At 44.0% G+C, this 18,182-nt stretch overlaps 2 protein-coding genes across 4 annotated transcripts in view; both read right to left on the reverse strand.

Moving 5' to 3' along the window:
* The window catches only part of LOC119503040 (ankyrin repeat and IBR domain-containing protein 1-like), a 23,156-nt gene continuing 4,974 nt past the window's right edge, over positions 1-18,182 (reverse strand). The window contains exons 2-22 of one of the 3 annotated variants that reach the window (XR_005210241.1): positions 17,835-18,178; positions 13,547-13,718; positions 13,298-13,429; positions 12,369-12,560; positions 10,702-10,819; positions 10,347-10,567; positions 9,954-10,042; positions 9,703-9,847; positions 9,232-9,392; positions 8,534-8,622; positions 8,201-8,331; positions 7,913-8,047; positions 7,079-7,165; positions 6,899-6,965; positions 6,659-6,804; positions 5,274-5,452; positions 5,097-5,148; positions 4,873-4,929; positions 4,591-4,714; positions 2,618-4,228; positions 1-2,358 (exon numbers count right to left, since the gene is read on the reverse strand). Coding sequence is in view for 2 of the 3 variants with exons in the window: in XM_037794527.1 (XP_037650455.1) it covers positions 2,751-4,228; positions 4,591-4,714; positions 4,873-4,929; positions 5,097-5,148; positions 5,274-5,452; positions 6,659-6,804; positions 6,899-6,965; positions 7,079-7,165; positions 7,913-8,047; positions 8,201-8,331; positions 8,534-8,622; positions 9,232-9,392; positions 9,703-9,847; positions 9,954-10,042; positions 10,347-10,567; positions 10,702-10,819; positions 12,369-12,560; positions 13,298-13,429; positions 13,547-13,718; positions 17,835-18,022 (3,963 nt within the window). In the remaining variant the exon portion in view is untranslated. Of the gene's footprint in view, positions 4,229-4,590; positions 4,715-4,872; positions 4,930-5,096; positions 5,149-5,273; positions 5,453-6,658; positions 6,805-6,898; positions 6,966-7,078; positions 7,166-7,912; positions 8,048-8,200; positions 8,332-8,533; positions 8,623-9,231; positions 9,393-9,702; positions 9,848-9,953; positions 10,043-10,346; positions 10,568-10,701; positions 10,820-12,368; positions 12,561-13,297; positions 13,430-13,546; positions 13,719-17,834; positions 18,179-18,182 lie in introns of all 3 variants that reach the window. The other 2 variants (XM_037794528.1, XM_037794527.1) reach the window with 2 other exon arrangements.
* LOC119503042 (receptor-transporting protein 3-like) overlaps positions 13,994-18,182 on the reverse strand; it is a 15,141-nt gene continuing 10,952 nt past the window's right edge. Inside the window, exon 4 of the mRNA XM_037794534.1 lies at positions 13,994-14,026. The gene's annotated coding sequence lies outside the window, so the exon portion shown is untranslated. The remainder of the gene's footprint in view (positions 14,027-18,182) is intronic.

Genomic DNA, 18,182 nt, shown 5'->3' on the forward strand with positions numbered 1-18,182 from the left:
GACTTTCAGTTGTTTTTATTGAGAGTAAACTTTGCACTGACACTTTCATTTACAGTTTTGGCCACACATCAAACCTCTCTTATGGACCGACTGGGAATGTATCAAGTATAATCTATGCGAGTGCAATTTCATTTTTATTTTATTTTTTAAAATCTTGAAGTGGTTGGTTGAGGGATCGTTAAAATATAAATATTATATATGGAGTACAAAATGGTACAGGACCATTCCTTTGACGCCATAAATCCAATTGTAAATCAAGAAAACAAAAAAGGAAATAATAATAATAATAATTATAATAATAATAATAATAATAATAATAATAATAATAATAAAAGCCGCACTCATCAGTCCTCCACATCTTGTCCGACAGCACTGGATTAGTGCAACACATTAACAGCATGCTTGTGCAAATTAAAAGACCCCGGATTCTTCCATTGCGTATCCTGTTGCAACCATGCAACCTAAAATAAGTGTTAAGTAAACCATTCCTCAGGAAACAATGTCTGAAATGTTACGGGCGACACCAGCTGCCCTCACATCTCAGCAGGCTTTATGAAATGTCTTCATCGGCACCTTCACAGTTTAATGTTCAATACGGAGAGGAAAGGTGGTATTTTAGGGGGTTTGTCACTTCAGCGGAGCTAAACCAGACCTCACACTTTAAACAAGCTTAAAACTCAAACTATCAATTATAAGTGATGCATTTTTGATTGCATATCACATTCTGTATAACTGGCACCTTTTGTGAAGTACAGGGAGAAATTTTTCAACAATTAGTTTGGCCTGCCATGAAAGTATGATTAAAAACACTCCATTATTATCATTTCAGTCCCAAAAGCACCAGATCATATCTCAACACAACAGGCAGTGTTTGATTCTCTTGTAAACATTACAGTTGGGCAATAACGTTAAAGGAGAAAGGCTGCGTGACAAATCAGGATTCAGAGTGCTACATCGCATTTCAAGAAAAATCAAAGGCAACATTTGAACAAATTTAAGATAAAAACGATTGTTAATTATAGTGAATAAATAATTTCTTTCACATAGCCTCAAAGCAGTTTTTCTCTGGGGGGATAAAAGGTAAAATGAGATAAACCTGGGGCGTGAGGACAAACAATACTAATGTGCATCAGTGTAGTGGTGTGTTCTCCATTATCTTTCATTAGCAATTTTGTTTCGCATGTTTTAAAAAGTAATGACACTAATAAATACCAACAAATAAACAAATACGATTTAAACAAAAAGGCACACAGACCCAACAACTCTGGTCTCAACTGGGAAAAAAACCATCTCCATAATAAGGAAAAAAGAAATTAAAAAAAAGGATAAATTACAGTAAAAACCCAACCCATCTCTTGTCTATCAACAGCACACTGTACTAGCCATCAGCAGAGAAATAGATATGATAGAAACAAACTAAATGACAGCATTGTCTGATTGCTTTTGGCTCAGTTTTCAAAGTAAAAAGAGACAAACTGACTTGATAAATTCTTACCTTTTAACACAAAAAGGTAAAAATGTAAGAATATAACATTGACTGTAGTGTAAAGTCAGACCCTAGACATAGTTATCTATATTTAAAGTAACACAGCATATCTTATTTTTATTTTTATTCTGTCAAACATGACTGGATCTAGTTTTATCCACTGAATTTCTGTTAATTATTTGATTAAAATTCAGTGATACACAATATTATGATGCTGTGATACCTAATGTAAGAAAGATGCTTTTCATAATGTTTCATAAAAAGGCCAAAATGATTATTATAGCATTTTGTGTTAAAGAGTTTTTGACACTTTGTTGTAAAAACTGAGCCAAAGCAGGTGTAAAATACAGCAACATGTTTGACACTTGAATGAAAGATCATCTCCGATAAAGACAGAGAATTTTATGGAGTGGGTAGCAGGATGGTGCAGTGAGCAGGAAAAATAGGGGGTTCAATTCCCCCCTTTGAGCAAGACTCTGAATTCCTACACACTCTTAGCTGAGGACAATATCTCTTCTGTGATCACTCATTGGAGTATTACAAACAAATTATTACTCACAAAATCCAGATAAGCACGTTGTACTAGCGTGACGTTTACTGAGCAGACATGTCTATCGTCAATCTTTGCAGCCTACCAAAAGTTAACATCAGTAGTGTGTTGGCTCTCTAACAAAGCAGGCACAGTGTGCATGAAGGTCCAAAAATCAGAATTAGGCCCTCTGATTGTACAGTACGCTAAACAAGCTCCATGGTTACAGTTATCATCATCATATTTGGCTCCAGGAGGCTCGTGGTTGGGTCGGTGTGTTAATAAAAAGTGAGGCAAGTTTGGATTTCAGCATGATCAGCACCAAAACTTCACCCTGAACAAACTGAGAAGACAAATACAGGGAATAAATAAAAAAACAAAAAACATGTGCAGCATTTTATGTGTTATGATATCAGTAGCTTTCCATTGATGTACTTTGCTTTTTTTGTTTCAAAGAATAGTTTGTCTTGTTTTTAAAGACAAAAGCACTTAAAAAAAAATCTAACTGCGTATGACATCATCTTAACTGGACAAAGTCCGCAGGGTTTTATGTCCTCTCTAGATACAGTATAATACATACAGTAAACACTTCAAAGACCTACATCTTTCATTGAGGCATCGCCGTTATATCTTGTATTTTTCCTTTCTAGCTTTCCCAGTCTTTGATTTTCTTTCCTCTTTCATCTCTCGCTCTCTTCCTGCACTTAAAACCTTCTCTCTCTCCGCATGTCGCTGTCACACCAGGTGTACTTGTTCCTCCCACTCCTCAGGTGATTGGTCCCCCTCCAACTGAAGGATGAGGTCTAAGTCTCTCTCTGTGGCCAGGGCAGTGTGTGTGGGACTGTTTCCACATTGGGAGTGTGAGCACGGGTGTGTGTGCGCTTCGTCCAGCGACAGGTCAGCCACACACCCTGCGTCCACACCCTCCTCGCCAGCCTCTCTGGTTTCCAGATCCAGAGTGCTGGGCCTCGACGTCTTCTGGGCCTCCGCGCCCGCAGCACCTAGACGGGGACTCGCCGACCCTCTGTCTGCTTCTGGCTCGCCCTCCAGGGGCTGCCAGGTAGGGGCGGGGGTCACGTCCCTGGAGGTCTGGCTCTCGGACTCAGTCTCAGTGTGTGTGTCCGGGGAGGAGTCAGTTTCTGTGGTGGGCGGGGAGGGAATGAGGGCCAGGCTCTGGGGGTTGTTCTGGGGGTTGATGTTGTTGTTAAACCAGGCCATGATGTTGTCCAGCAGCTGGGCACTGGCTGTGGGGTCCAGGGGCTCTAGACTCTGAGGGTCGCTGGGGGTGAAAGGGCCCCCCGGGGGGATCACCGGTGAAAGCAGCAGCTCCGGCTCAAGCTCTGGAGACGGGAGGCACAACTGGGCAGGGGGCTGGAGGTCTGATTTGGATGGGCGTTCGAGAGCGTAGGCAGCAGGACGCTCCTGAGTGTAAGAGCTACTGTGTTCGGGGCAGGGGTTGTAGGAGCCGTCTGGTTTTGGGTTGACTGCGTGTTCCCGGTTACATGAACTAGAATGGCCAGGGTTTTGGGTGCGTTCAAGTGCACAGGAGGCAGTGTGTTCGGCCTCAGCCAAATAACCACCGGAGTGGCAGTAACTGGGATCTGTAATGGCAATATGGTCAAGCACGTATGGAGTGGTCAGTGCATTCTGGTCTGGTCTATGGCTGCAGTCGCTGTAAGCAGGTTCAATGGCGTAGGGAGCAGTGAGTGTAATGTGGTTGTATGTGTGGTGAGAGCAGAGCTGCTCCTGCGTGTGTGTGTCTAGGTCATAAGGAGTGGTTATGTTCCCCAGTTTCATAAGGCTGTCTCCCAGCTCCAGCAGCTCTGCACTGAGGGAGGGAGGTGGTGGAGGGAGGGGGAGGGAGTTTGACATGGGAGGCTGGGAGGTGGAGTCTGTCCTGTTAGGGGGGCGAGGGGGATCCAGGAGAGAAGCGGGGAAGCAGGAGCCCCTGGCTCCCGGAGGACCGTCTGTGTTGAGAGAGTGCAACGCAATGTCACCCAGGTCCCCTGAAGGACCCGGCCTCCTCTCCTGTCCTCTGTCCAGTCCACGATCCAACTCCACTCTGCCCTCCATCCCTCCCTCCAGGCCTCCCTCCAGGCCTCGCTCTCTGCGGGACTCCTGAAGGGATAGCTGGATGGCCAGCAGGATGTTTGGATCGTCTTCATCCAGCGAGCCCAGTGCTCTTCTGCGGCCCTCATTTCTCTCTGGACCTTCTGGAACAACAAAATATCACATTAAAATAAGGACTGCTTTGTGAAGCTTCATTACAAATTGATCCCAGTGATCAATGCCTCTGTGTGCTTCGACCAGACCAGATTCACAGAGCAATAACTTAAAATCCCATTTGCTGGTTGTCTGGTGTGGTGACAAGTCAAAATTTATAAATAGAGGTAAAAGATGGAGCTGGATTAAGATCCAGAGTTTTTTGCACTATACGTGCCAAATGACAACAGTGAAACATTGAGTTCATTTCCAAAATGCCCCACACTGTAACATGTACACCTTTTTGCCTTATGGATAATCCTTTCTGTAATAAAGGGCTTTACATGAGGCTATAGTAAAATCTTTGCCAGACCTATGTTGTCACTTCTCCTGCTGGTCTCTGGTGTGTTGCTGCTGCTTCTGAGGTTGTGCAGACTCAGCATGTCTCCTCTGCGCCGTGGTCTGTGTCTGCGACGGTACTGGATGTCAGCATAATCCTGCAAAAAGCGATTCAAGCTGGGTTACTACAAAACCAACTCTAAAAAGCTGTGTTGCAGGTCTTATTTTGCAGCGAGCAGGTTCACAATCTTCAGCAAAGAAAAACAGAATTTAGCTCATGCATATGCACAAAATGCCAGGAGCTATGGTGCATTACCTGTGACTGCCTCTCCCTTTGCTCTCCTGGCCCCAGCACAGAGTGACGACTCCCCATCTTAACACACATAAGCAAACTGAGTCAGCTGCAGCGGTAGTCATGCATTTAGATGACCTCATACTGAAGTAGGTCACTAAGCGCAGGTTTAGGGAACAGCATTAGCTAGGCATGAACCAAATAATTAGCAGAACATAAGTTAGTGTTTCAGTGGTGTGACAGTTTACCTCAGGGGAGGCAAAGCCAAGGTACTCCCAGTCCCACGATCCTCCAGGGTAGCTGAAACAAACACAACAACGTTTGCTCACAGTGACACACATGAAGCAGATAGATTACATTTTCAGTTTCAGTGTTCCCTGCCAGTGGGGTGATGATGAAGCATCTGTGAGTGTGTTTGTCATTACTTCCTGCGGGGAGGATCAGGAGAATCGTTGGGAGCGACGCCTCGGGCTACTGACGCCAGGAATTCTTGCCTCTTCTGCTGCACCAGACGGGCTGCACTGATTATCTTGTGACAGGGAGTCCTCAGGTACGGCCGGTTGACCTTCTGGGCCAGATCCTCCACAACCATCTCCAGATCCGTCTGAGAAGAAACAAAGCCAACATGTTTCAACACTTCCCCCTGCACCTGAGACTAGAAATTCAAATAAAAAAAAAAAGATTTGCCACTCATATTTAAATTCTACTATTAAGACAAGACATCCTCACGGGGGATTTCATCCAATTTTTTCTCAATGGAGCCTGGTTGCTTTGGCGAGAGCATAGATAACGGCTTCAGTTCCCCTTCAGAAACATAGACTATATAGCTGTCTAACAGCAAAGTAAAGCGGTGAATATATTCTAAATATAGCATACACTTAAACTGATATTGATTTTTTTTTAGGTGGGCCTGTCCACAGCACTGTATTGCTTTGCTTCCGTGCGGTAACTCCTGTCTGTTTCTCCAAACTGGGGACGTGCCGACCGTCATCTACTTTTAAGTAATACACTGACTATGGATGTGAAGTACCTCATACAACCCCACAAAACACCCAAACTATCCTTTTAACTATCTTCCAAACATAAATTATTTAAGGAATTTGTAATGAGAATACAAAACATTAGCTAAACAAAAGCAATGCACTTGATTTTTAACTTTTGCACAGGGAGGTTGAAACATTCAAAATACAGATTATAAGCTGCACCAACACTATAAAATGTGGTATGTTTAGGAGAGCTTTGTGCAAAATGTCTAAAAAATATTAATTATATACAGTAAATGAATAAGTAAATACAGCATCTCAACAACTGAAGGCGGAATTTCTGTGAATATCTGTATTAATATTCATGGTCCTGATGAGAATGATTTTTTTTTTTTTTTTTTAAAGTTATTTTTTTGGGGGCATTTTCCATTTTTTATTGACAGGACAGTGGATAGAGTCTTGAAAGGGGGGAGAGAGAGAGTGGATGCGGAAAGGGCCACAGGCCGGATTCGAACCCCGGCCGCCGCGGTCAGGACCAAGCCTTAATACATGGACGCCCGCTCTACCAACTGAGCTAACCCAGGCGCCCGAGAGAATGATTTTGTTGACTCCTGTCGTCTAGCATCACCATCGGGCCAAAACACAAATCTGTGTATTAGATATACAAAACCTAATGTCAGATTGCCACAGAATTCACTAACAATACTTTGTTTGTCCTATCCAGTTTAGCCAACCTGTGGGCTAATGAACACAGAAGCCTTTAGGGATCACTGGAGGGGCTTTAAAGTTCTTAGTCTTGTTCATGTCACAGATATGTATTAGATTACCTGCATGAGCTCAAATATCTCTTTCTGGGTGCTGCCTTGCAGCAGGAAGAAGCCGTATGGGTAAGAGCACTTCAGGACGCGTCGCGTCTTCAGAAGCTCACACACACCGTCCTCAATGAACCGCGTGTCTGGAGGGGTGCCTTCACCTAAACCAAACAAGACAGTATTATAATGCAGATAGGATTAATGTATTATGATTAAAACACTCTATACACCTTGTATGATATAAGAGAGACTTACGACAAATGAAGGCTCTGCTCAGCTGCTCCATCTTCTCTTTAGCTGTTTTTAGTAATTTCTGCTCCAACTAGCAGACGAGAGGACAGAATACATATTTAATGATCAGCAGATTGTCTCAAGAAGCCTTTTAGAAATTCAGCTTTGTTATAAATGTGTGTGTACGTGTGGAGAATGTATTACCTTATAACTGTGTTCATGGTTCTTGAAGCGAGTATAATAGTGCATGAAACGATCCAGCTCCTGAAAACTTTTGTGCTTCTTTTCCGCCTGTAACAAAAAGAAACTATTTTAGTCACATGGCTTGGAGGCAACAGGGATGTCACAATACCAGGAATTTAGTAGTTGATACCAACACCAGGGAAATTCCACGATTGTCGACACCAAAAGTAAAACAAAACATCCCATGTACTTAATAGAGAGGGAATTATGACCTTGTTTAACTTCCTAACAAAAACCAGTGTGCAAACAGTAATATAGGAGTGTAGGTTTATTTATTTCATATTGCTGTGAAAACAACTCCTTCAAACATATAATTATTAACTCATTTTTACTGAATAGAGCCTGCATCATCATGTAAATCAATGGCACCTCCCGCGTTGAAATCGAGAGGATGAGAGCTAGTTAACGTTAGCTGTTGGTAGGCAGCACAGTCCTGAATAGAGCTAACAGCTAACGTTAACTAGCTCTCGTCCGGCTGATTTCAACAAGTATTTGTTGTTCGCAATTTAGCATTATCAGGGAAAAAATACAGTGCGTCCCCCTGGACGGCCTTACTCTTGAGCCCTAATGGTGCCTACATTACTGTAGAAAAACAAGCATCGTTTCTCGTGACATCCCTATGTGAGTACATTAAATGCTCCAGGGCACATGAACATGAGCTTCAGTGATGTATCATCTGACCGGTGATGGGGTTGCTATTGCAGGTGGAAATGTGAGCAGGTATATGTATGTTGGTGTGAATATATATGTTGTGTGCATGTTTATATCAGTGAGAGCTTGTATGTGATTTAATACCTCCACAGTCATCTCCTTGGACTGCTCCTCTAGCTGTTGGATGACCTCATAGCGAGTACAGCGATAGTAGCCTCCTGTTGATGAGCTGTGTTTCTTCCACTCCTCCAGACAGATCCAACAGAAGTCATACTTGCACTACAGAGAGAGAGAGAGAGAGAGAGAGAGAGTGGAGTTCATAATTCTAACCAAACTGCAGTAAATAATGAAATAAAAGTAAAGAATTATTAATAGTCTGTGACCAGAACTCAGTATCTACACAAATGATGACACACAGATTAATGTGTATACCTTGGCACACTGCATGTGGTTGCAGCCCTCATTCTTCTGAATGGGAGACTTGCAGTTGGCACACGGTTTTGAGTTGGTCAACAGCCACAGGCAGTTAGCAGCATCCTCATAGGCCTCACCCACACCTGCCACTGTGGAAAAATCACACACACATGAGCAAGATCTCAATTGCCCAACACCTGTCGCTATGTTATAAAAATATATAAGACACATCCTGGTAGGTCGTCTGACAGCTGCTGTTAACTGCCTTGTTGTGGTGCCAGCTAACTGAGGTGCAGCTAAAATGATCCCCAGTAACACACAGTCAGACAAATGACACAGAGACAGACGTACACTCCTCAGGCTTCATCTCGGTGACTTTCTGGAGCCAGTTCCTCCACATCTGACAGTCACATGGCTCATGGGCCTCACCAAGGCACTCCCTGCAGACAGGGAGGGTAATAACAGAGAATTAGGTGCAGTAAAATATAATGAATTGAGACTAAAGCAGCATGACAATTTGTCACTGAGTCCTAGAAGAGAGAGAAGCAGAAAGAGATGAGAAGGAACTAGAATTATCGCCTCACGGGAGTATGCCTCCAACAAGTCACGTTGCAATTTACATCCGTCTGTCCGAAATGTCATCACTTTATCATTTTATCGTTTTAGACATTTGTGTGAAATTGTCATAATTAGCATATGAATTCTTGAATTATGGTCAAAAACAAGTTTTGTGAGGTCAAAGTGACCTTAACCTTTGACCACCAAATCGAATCAGTTCACCCGTGAGTGCAAAATTTGAAGAAATTCGCTCCAGGCGTTCCTGAGATATATATCGCGTTCACGAGAATTTGACGGACATATGTACGAACAACCCGAAAACATAATGCCTTCTGCCACGACTGTCGCCGGCGCGGAGGCATAGAAAGGCACAGAAGAAGTTTCTGATAGTTGCCTGCATACGTTTTTAAGTCAACAACACAGAGGCCTCTTCCTCCAGCTGTGTTGAGTGCGCAAGTATGTATATACAGCCAATAAATCATGAAGTGTACCAGCAGAAGAGGTGACCCTTGCCACAATCGACGGCCGGGGAGGGCAGCAGGGGGAAACTGTGCGGGTCACTGTCCCCAGGGCCCGGTCTGGTGAGCCGCACCGCCCGCTCACAACGTGCTGCAGGACACCATCTGATGGCAGGATTGTTCTCCACAAATGCCTGCAATGGGGAGGGAGGAGAGGGGAGAGAGAGGTAGGACTCAGATAAATGATAGAGGACATATAGAGGTAGGGGAGGAAGCAGAGAATGCAGACCGACAGGAGGGAATGTACAGAGCAGAAATGATGGGAAATGCAAAAAAAACAGGAAGAAAGACACAAACAGAAACAAAGCCAATTGCATACAAAGCAAGAAAACAGACAAAGACACGCAAAATAAAATTACAGTTGGATGAAAAGCATACCTTTAGCTGAGGCGAGCCATAATGAGAACATGAACATCAATATCTGTATGGATGGGTTTTTTTTACCTTGATGTCAAACTGTAGATAACGCTGGTCCATCTCCCTGGAAACTACACTTTCTATCACATGAACCGGCACCAGCTGGTAGCACTCATAGGCGGGGCAGAAGATATTGTGAGCGTCACCCTCCTGAATCTTTACATTGAGGAACCTGAGAGACACACAAATACACACACACAGGACAATTGATACATAAAACACACTCAAACACATTTAAGTATGCAGGGATATTTACGCACACAAACACAGGTCCCTACCCTTCCCAGCATGCTCTGCAGAACTCGTGTCCACAGGACATATCGACTGGATCCTCAAACACTGAGATAGAGCAGAGACAGATTCCACACTGCAGGGAGACAGAAGATAAACACGTGATATTCAGATGTTGTCTGACACTTACTGATATCACACTGATACTTAACAAATGACTATATATCCATAGATTAAATACTTTTTGCTGTGTTGTCTTCATAATCATACACAGGGAATGGACAAAAGAAATGCAATAGGATATATAGAATATGATGCAAAGCAATATAACAGACCTGCAATAAATCCTTCCTTTGTTAAGATTGTATTAGATTTACCATCATGTTATGATATTACAGCCGTCCAATATTATTATCCCTATTATTCAAGGTTTGTCTCACCGAAGCCAGGCCCTCCTCTCCAGGTGTGAGGCAGCTGTCGGTCGGGGAGGTGAGGGTGAGTGTGAGGGGTGAGCGCGGGGTCCTTGGGGTGCGAGGTGAGGGTAGGGTGTCCCAGGCATTGTACCCGCTGGGTGGTGGGGTGGGCATGGTCACGCCTGAGCGCTGGCAGCAGCCCTCAGCGTCTGACATCCAGGCTTCGAGAAGCTTTTCTCTGTCCCAGTCTGAGAAGGAGAGGTTACACACACATTTAGAGGCAGGGAATATGTACTGTATGTAACGCTCTCTGAATATTGCAATCACAATGACAGTGCTGTGAGGGTTTGTGAAGGTCTTGTGAATGTCAACTTCAACGCACCATGTGCTCGGAGCAGGGCCTCAGCAGTGAAGAGGGGGGCTTGCAGCATGTCCGCAGTCTCTACGATCAGCATGTCCTTCAGCCTGCGCAGGTCCTGAAGCTTCAGTCCCTCATAAGGCTGAAATGTTAGGGAGATACAGAGAGAAATACAGGAAGAGGAGGTAGAAATGAAAGAGAGAGGAAGTGATGGACAGAAAGAGAAGGCGAGGGCAAGAAATGACAGAGAGAGCGAGAGAGAGAAGAGAAGGTTATTTAACAAAAACAAGGAAAGTATCGGATTGAGATACGTTTAAGGAAGTGAAAAAGATAATACAAGAAAAATGAAAAGGTCAGGGATGTAGGGCAGCAGGGGTTGGTGTTGGTGGGAAAGAGAAATTAAGTATTTTGCATAGATTTGGCATTAGGAAGGAAGATCAAATTGCCATCAGTTGTCAGCATCCATGGCTGGAAGTCTGTGCTGTAACCTCTGTTTAACTAGGATCCTGAGAAACATGAGGCAAGCCAGATGTGTGCACGTGCATGTGTATACTTGTGTTATTATACTAAGAACCAGTTTAAGTTGTGACCTATGAAGACAGAAAAAGGAAAATGAATATATTTGGTGTGTCTATATCACATTTCCTTGTAAATGCAAGCCGATGCGTGGCGCACATGACCTTTCACTAACCTCCCTGAACGTTTGTAGTTTTTAGTTTATTTGACATTATGAAAGGGGAACATTAGAGGCCCTGACACACCAAGCCGACGGTCGGCCATCGGACAGTTTGGGGTCGTCGGTGAGCGTCTGTTGGCCTAGTTTTTGCGGTGTGTCCCGCACCATGGGCTCTAGTATCCCCGTGTCGGAGGTTTTGCAGCCAATTGCTTCAGCCAATAAAGTCAAGAGGAAAAACACCGAAGGCTCTTCTCATTTTTCATCTTCATCTCATCTGATCTCTCCAACTCACGGATATTTTCACAACGACATGGCCATGAAGCTAAGTGGTGAGTGAGAGTGGTGTGAAAATGGTCAGCAAATGCTGCTTTCATGTACGTATCATAACAACGGCTTGTATATCCGCCGTCCTCGTTCTTCCGGATCCCCTTTTTGAATGACGAATACAGACGACTGCTGTCTGCTGGTAGGAAAAGTTATTTCATCTCACGCTGGCGCAGAACATACGTGGTAGTTGGTCGCTGGCTGTAGTCTTTGCACTGTGTTCCAGTGCAACTTTTTGGCAAAGGACAAAGGCGACATGAGGTGACTCAATTGTCTGCCTTCGTCGCCGCCAGTTCTTTGATGTACGGTTGGTGTGTCTGGGCCTTAACTCTAACAAAAGCATGAAATATCAAGGATGACACTATTAAGTCCATTATGGTCCTTGATGTAAACTAAAGAAAGTAAAAGATGTGAGAGTCTGCGTGATGAAATTACATCATATTACCAACAAATCAATTTGATAAACATCTACATTATCATATAAAAATCATTCCACGTCAAACCGCGAAAAAAATTACAGACAGGAAAATATTTCCCAGGCAGATGCTACCAGTGTAAGGACATTCCCTGTGAGGTGAATGTCCCTCACCTCAAAAAAGGCAAAACTGACATGTCTCAGCATAAAAATAACACATTTATTTTAACAGTCCAGCCAGCAGGAAACCCCCAGATCTCGTAACTGTGCTCTCACCTCCTTGTATTGCAGCAGGTTGGTTTCACCATGTGCGTCTGTGTTTGACTGCTGAGCTGAAGAGGAGGAGAAAACCATCTGTGACTCCAGGCTGAGGGCCAGCTCGGTGTGGTGATGCCGCTCGGCATGGTCGCACGGCGTCAACTTGTCCTCATCCTCCACAAAGAGGTCTGCATCGCTCTGGATTAGCAGCTACAGGGAGGGAAGAAGGGGGAGGAAAGAGAGAACAAAAGGAATGGGAGGAAAAGGAGAGGAATGGATAATGGAAAGGAACAAGAAATTGAAGGAACTTGCAACAAAAGAGAACAAAGGAAGCGAGAGGCATGTGGAGCAGACAAAGAGAAAATAGGAGGAAGGGGACGAGAGAGAAAGATGTGATGGCAGAAAACAGAGAAGAAATAAAAGAAAGAGAAGTAAACAGTGACATGTGTAAGAAGATGGAGAAAAAAATGACAAGGAAAGGAGAGGAGAGGGAGCAAATACAACAAGACTCAAAAGGAAGTTTAGTAAAATGGAGAAAGATTGAGGTGTGGGCAGACAGTTTATGAAAGAGATGAATAAAAGAGGAAAGAGGAGAAGAAAAATGTGTTCAAACTTTTTATCTTAAAGGATGATATCTGGGTTACATTTCCCCAGGCAGTCCATATCAGAGTTGAGCTCAATTTCCTTTCAATTCAGGAAGTGGATTTCCTTCCTAATTCAAAAGCTGTAAAATCTTGAAAAAACAAGGGAGGAAGCACTGCTTGGATCTGACAGTAATGAAACACAGAGCAGATGCTCCTGACTGGCAGAACGCTGTCTACAGATTTTACCGGCTGTAAAAACCAAATCCAATCACACAGAGAACAGACAGATCTGCCATACAGAAAACAAAGTCTCCTCCTAATGTGAGTTTGAGACTCCAGAGTGGTCCACACACTTTCCCTCACCTCCACACAGCTCTTCATGCCTGCGGCGGCAGCGTAGTGCAGACAGGTGCTGTGGTGATTGTCGGTGGCGTTGACATTGGCCTTCTCGTACTGGCCCCCCTCCAGTCTGGCCCCGGTCCAGCTCAGGATCATCTGGAAGCAGACGAGGGAACCCACAAATACACACACAGCATTATTTGTATGTCAACTTGTCTAGACACTTTTCTCACATCCTCATGGGAGTCTGTCTCCGTGTTTGCGTGTTTGTACCTGCAGGCAGTCGGCGCGACGCTGCTCGTCCCTCTGGGGTCGGGCCAGTCGAGGCGACAGTGCTCCCTCCGGCAGCAGCAGGATCTGCGGCCCTTGGCACAGCACGTGGAGGCATGTCTCGTTGTGCACATTGCGCTTGTTGGGGTTCCCCTCTTTACTGAACAGGAAGGACCTATACGAAGTAGAAGAAGGACAAAAGAGAGGAGTTCAGAAGTGAGGTGGAAAGAGAGGAAGACTTAAATCAGAGGGTGAAAGGGAAGGTGGAAGAGAAGAGTGAAGCATGCTTAAGAGAGAGACAGATGTGGAGGAAGGAGTAGTGAGAGTATGGTAGTGAGATGGATTGTGAGATGAGTGTTGGTGGGTAAGAAGAGCAGCAGAGTGAGGGAGGAGAAGAAAGATGGCAGAATATTGACTATTTCTGTTTAACATCTCTGAGATAATGGACATACTGGCTGGCGGGTGCACACACACACACACACAGACGGTCTGTGATGGATGTGCCAGTTGCTCTGAGAGCCAGGCTGTGGTTGCAGTTCTGTCTAGTAAATAGTATTCTCTGCTCTTTGTCTGTCAAAACCTCCATCTACTGATTAGCTCTCCATTCTTTTATTTGGCTCCACCTATATTCTGTTTTTTCGTTTTCAAGTTTCTTTCACGTTTCTCCATCTGTCCTTTTCTGCCCTACACTTGCTCTTTTTCTCCTCCTCTACAATGTCCTTTTCCCTTGTCTTTCTTCCATTTTCCCTTTCTACATTATCCGAACGCAGCTGCATGTTAAACTGCAGAGAAAAAACCTGCGTCTTTTTCATCACGAATAGTTGAAAAGACCTTCTCACTAATGCAACTTCAGCGACAAAATAATAGGATGTCTACTGGTTGAACACATAAAAAACAAAATTGCAAAACCTCTCCCTCTCTGCTCCCTCTGCAGTAGCCACTATTGAATTAGTGTTTGAATGTTTCCTTATTGTGCAGCCTTTCAGCCTATTCTTCCACTGCTGTTCTGCTCCTCCACTTTTGACCTTCTTATCCTGTCAGCCACAAGCCCCTGAAGCCTCCCCCTAATGACAGCTCACTGCCAATTCACCCACACAGCAATAATCACTAATTATTGCCCTCTCAACTACAACCCATCACCCCCCACCTCTACACACGCACAAAGCCCTATGTTCAGGATGGATGGCCCTAATATCAGTCTACTAGAAACAACAGGCTGGGGGACGTCACGGTTTGCTGCAATTGTCGAACACCAAGACCGTACAGTAATGTGACGAGGGCAGGAAACCTCAAGGGAGAGTTAAAACATTAAAAGTCACACTGAAATTCTGAATTTGTTTTGTAGCGTGTGACCAAAAAAGGAACCAAACCTGTCCTATGACTTGAAGACGCACACAAAAAATAAAAAGGCAAGATGCTGTATGTTCTTTTTCAAAAAAATTTGTAGCTCCCGCACACACTTTATTAGTCAACGTTTCGGTCAACAAGGACCTTCATCAGGAGATTAAGATGCCGTATGTTGACATCTGCTTTATGTCTTGGCCTTCTTCAAAAAACAGGAAATCAATTGTTCCCAATTGAGTCACTGTTGTTATTTACATATTTCTGAGACTGTGTTCCCAGTTGTTGTGGAGGAAGGGTTACACTTCCTGAACTACACCCAGTAGTTTCCAGTAGGTCTGCTTGTGATTTCCCAGTTTGTACATCTCATGGGATTACTATCCAATCCGACCCAAGGAGACAACTAGAAGAGAGACACTAAACGTGAAGCATATGTTAAAAATAATCTGAAAAACAGACTCTGTATCTACCAGCCCACGCTTGTCCGCTAAGAGTCTTTATTTTGTCTGAGATTTCTTGGTCGTCTATCTGCTTGCCTCCGTCCAATCGAGCCGTTGGAACAAAGAAGCACTTCCTCTGATACTTATCAGGAGCTGAGCGCTGCGTTCAGCACGCCTCTCTGGCCCATTATAGGTTAGTAGGAAAGGGACACAAATAGCTCACCAACGGATTCACTGTGTTATATTCGCAGACTCTGACACATTAAGCAGTTGTGGAGTCACAGTTTTCCCTCCTTCAAAAAACACATGCATGTGTGCACACATGCAGATGCACAGATAATTGACTGGCCTTTTCAAACAGCTTCCTCTGACCCCCCCTGTAATCATGGAAAGAAAGGGCAAGAGAGAGGAAGAGTGCGAGGAGTAAGAGGAGGGGGAAGAGGAGGAGGTGAGGACGGCTATTGAGTCACTGAATCAGCTGTCTTGGTAATGGCCAGCAGTCTGATTATCCCTGCAGGGGGTAAAAAGACACACTGGTGTCTTGTTCTCTGTATATTTTTTTAAGTTTGACCCCCTTTAGGTTGTATAAGACACGGCGACCCCTCTTTATTGTTTCTCTTAAGACATTATTCAAGGGACGATGTGCTGGTGTACGTGTACACCCGCCTCAAGCAAGTATACATGCAATGAAACTCCTTAAAGCACAATAACCATGCAGTAAATTCATTAGCACTCTTTTAAAGTGGCACTGCAGCGGTTTAGAGTTGCACTTTCATTAAGTTGGAGGACTCACAAATAAGAGATGGTCGAAATCTACACAGCAGAAGTAGAGACATCCTGACCGAATCAATATATTTGCTTCATTTGAGTCTATGCAGAGCTAGAAGGAAGTTACTGCTTTTTGTTGTTGTAGTCTGAGTAACGTGACATCATATCCGTTCCGTATCCGTCACCAAAACAAACCGTAGTCGGCCGGCCGTTGCGAGTAGAAACCGGCAGATACGACAGAGCAGAAAACAGCGGATGGTTCGCGTGGATACGACCTGCAACCTCACATTTTAAATCCAACATGGTAAACACTACACATACAGTAAAGTATGGAAACACTTTGGGTTTCACACATTGCCAGGAAAAGCAGAGCTAGACATCATGGCTAAAGCTGCATGCTAACTCTGTCATGGACAGTAAACGTTATCGTATTGCGGTAACGTGCGGTCAAGCCATCCGCCACTTTCATCTCCGTGGTCAAATTGGCCGACGCTACAACTGTACAGCACCCATATACTGACATTTATGTTAAATGCATTCAAACGGCCCCGATGGAGCTGACCATGGATGTATAAAGAGACCGGAGCTGACGGCAGAGCTAGCGACGGACTTGTCAAGGTTAGCGGAAGTATACAGACGTTTCAAAATAAGGTGTTAACAAAGGGAACTGTATGAAATACAAACATGGAAATAAGATTGATTGGATTATATTCACCATACCACTAATTTGTGAGGGAAATGTCTTTATTCTTTCTTTTGGGTTGCTGGAAAAAAATGTAATAACTAATGCCTGACTGACTGATACATTTGACTTCAGGACATCTCTGACTACATACACACTGAAAATCAAATATTTTTACTGTATTAATTTAGATATTTTCCAAAATAAAAGTCCTTCGAAGTGTATGATTCAACTTTTTCCCATGGTCTACTGTTAAAAAAGTTAACAAAAATTGCAAGAAATTGTAATATTGCATCGCAATACTTGTAGAATCGCAATACATATCAAATCGGCACCCAAGTATCGTGATAGTATCGAATCGTGAGATAGATGCCGGCCCTAGTTTTTTTTTTCTGCCTCCTAAATGGTCTTTCAAACTCTACGTCCCAAGTTTGTAACACATGCTTTCTGATATAAATTTGAAGTCTGAATCAAGAGAGAGAGATAACCCTGATGACATCAATAAGTTATTTTCTCAGACTTTAGAAAACTTCCTCCAGAACCACAGAGGACCATTATACAGCTGTTTGAGTACAATGAACTCCATGTGCTTTTTGTTGAGCCTCTCACAGTTGCTCATTTTAGTAATTGCTCCATTTTGAGGCTGTAGTTTGCAGTTTTGTTAATCAGTGTCTGTGTGGGTCTAATTGTGTCTGATTGCCAGTGTTCCTCATGGCTAATGCACTTCTCCGGTGTCTGGCATGTCAACATGACTTTTTTTCATGAGATTTTTTACCCTGTAACATAATTTACATAGTTTACTGGCCTCTTTGGACGTCTGTACAAAAAGTCCTCTGTCTTGCCTTAAAAACACAATTATGAAAATGGTGACTCTCGGAAGGCTATTAAAGCTGACATCCTGCTAATTGTTATTCAGTTTAATATGACTCACTTGCATAACTGCCTTTGTAACTGTATTGGATAACTGCTTACAAGCCGCAGCCTCAGAAATTACTGTTGAAGTCAATCAACACCTCCGGCACTCTTAACCAAATTCGAAACCAAAAATGTTTTTCTTTACCTGAGCAGACGTGTCATGGCGTGGCGGCAGACATAGTGCAGTGGCGTGTTGTGCTGGTACTGCTCTCCGTACGATGCGTTCGGGTCCAGGCCGTCCCTGAACTGAGGGTTGCCCTCATACAGCTGCCAGGCCAGGGCTTCATCACCACCCACCAGGGCCTTGCGGAACTTGGTGGCTGTGTTGCCCATGGCTTCAAGCTTGCAAAGGGCCGCCTAAAGGGAGCTGTGGCAGATGCCCGTCTGCCTGCCGGCCTGCCTTCCTGCGCCTCCCTCCTCCTCCTCTTCCTCCTCCCCCGTTCACCACAGGTCACAACTTAGAGCAACATGGTTCAGTGTTTTCCTGCCCTGT

The sequence above is a fragment of the Sebastes umbrosus genome, chromosome 15 (assembly GCF_015220745.1).
Source record: "Sebastes umbrosus isolate fSebUmb1 chromosome 15, fSebUmb1.pri, whole genome shotgun sequence".
In the NCBI taxonomy this organism is placed as follows: domain Eukaryota; kingdom Metazoa; phylum Chordata; class Actinopteri; order Perciformes; family Sebastidae; genus Sebastes; species Sebastes umbrosus.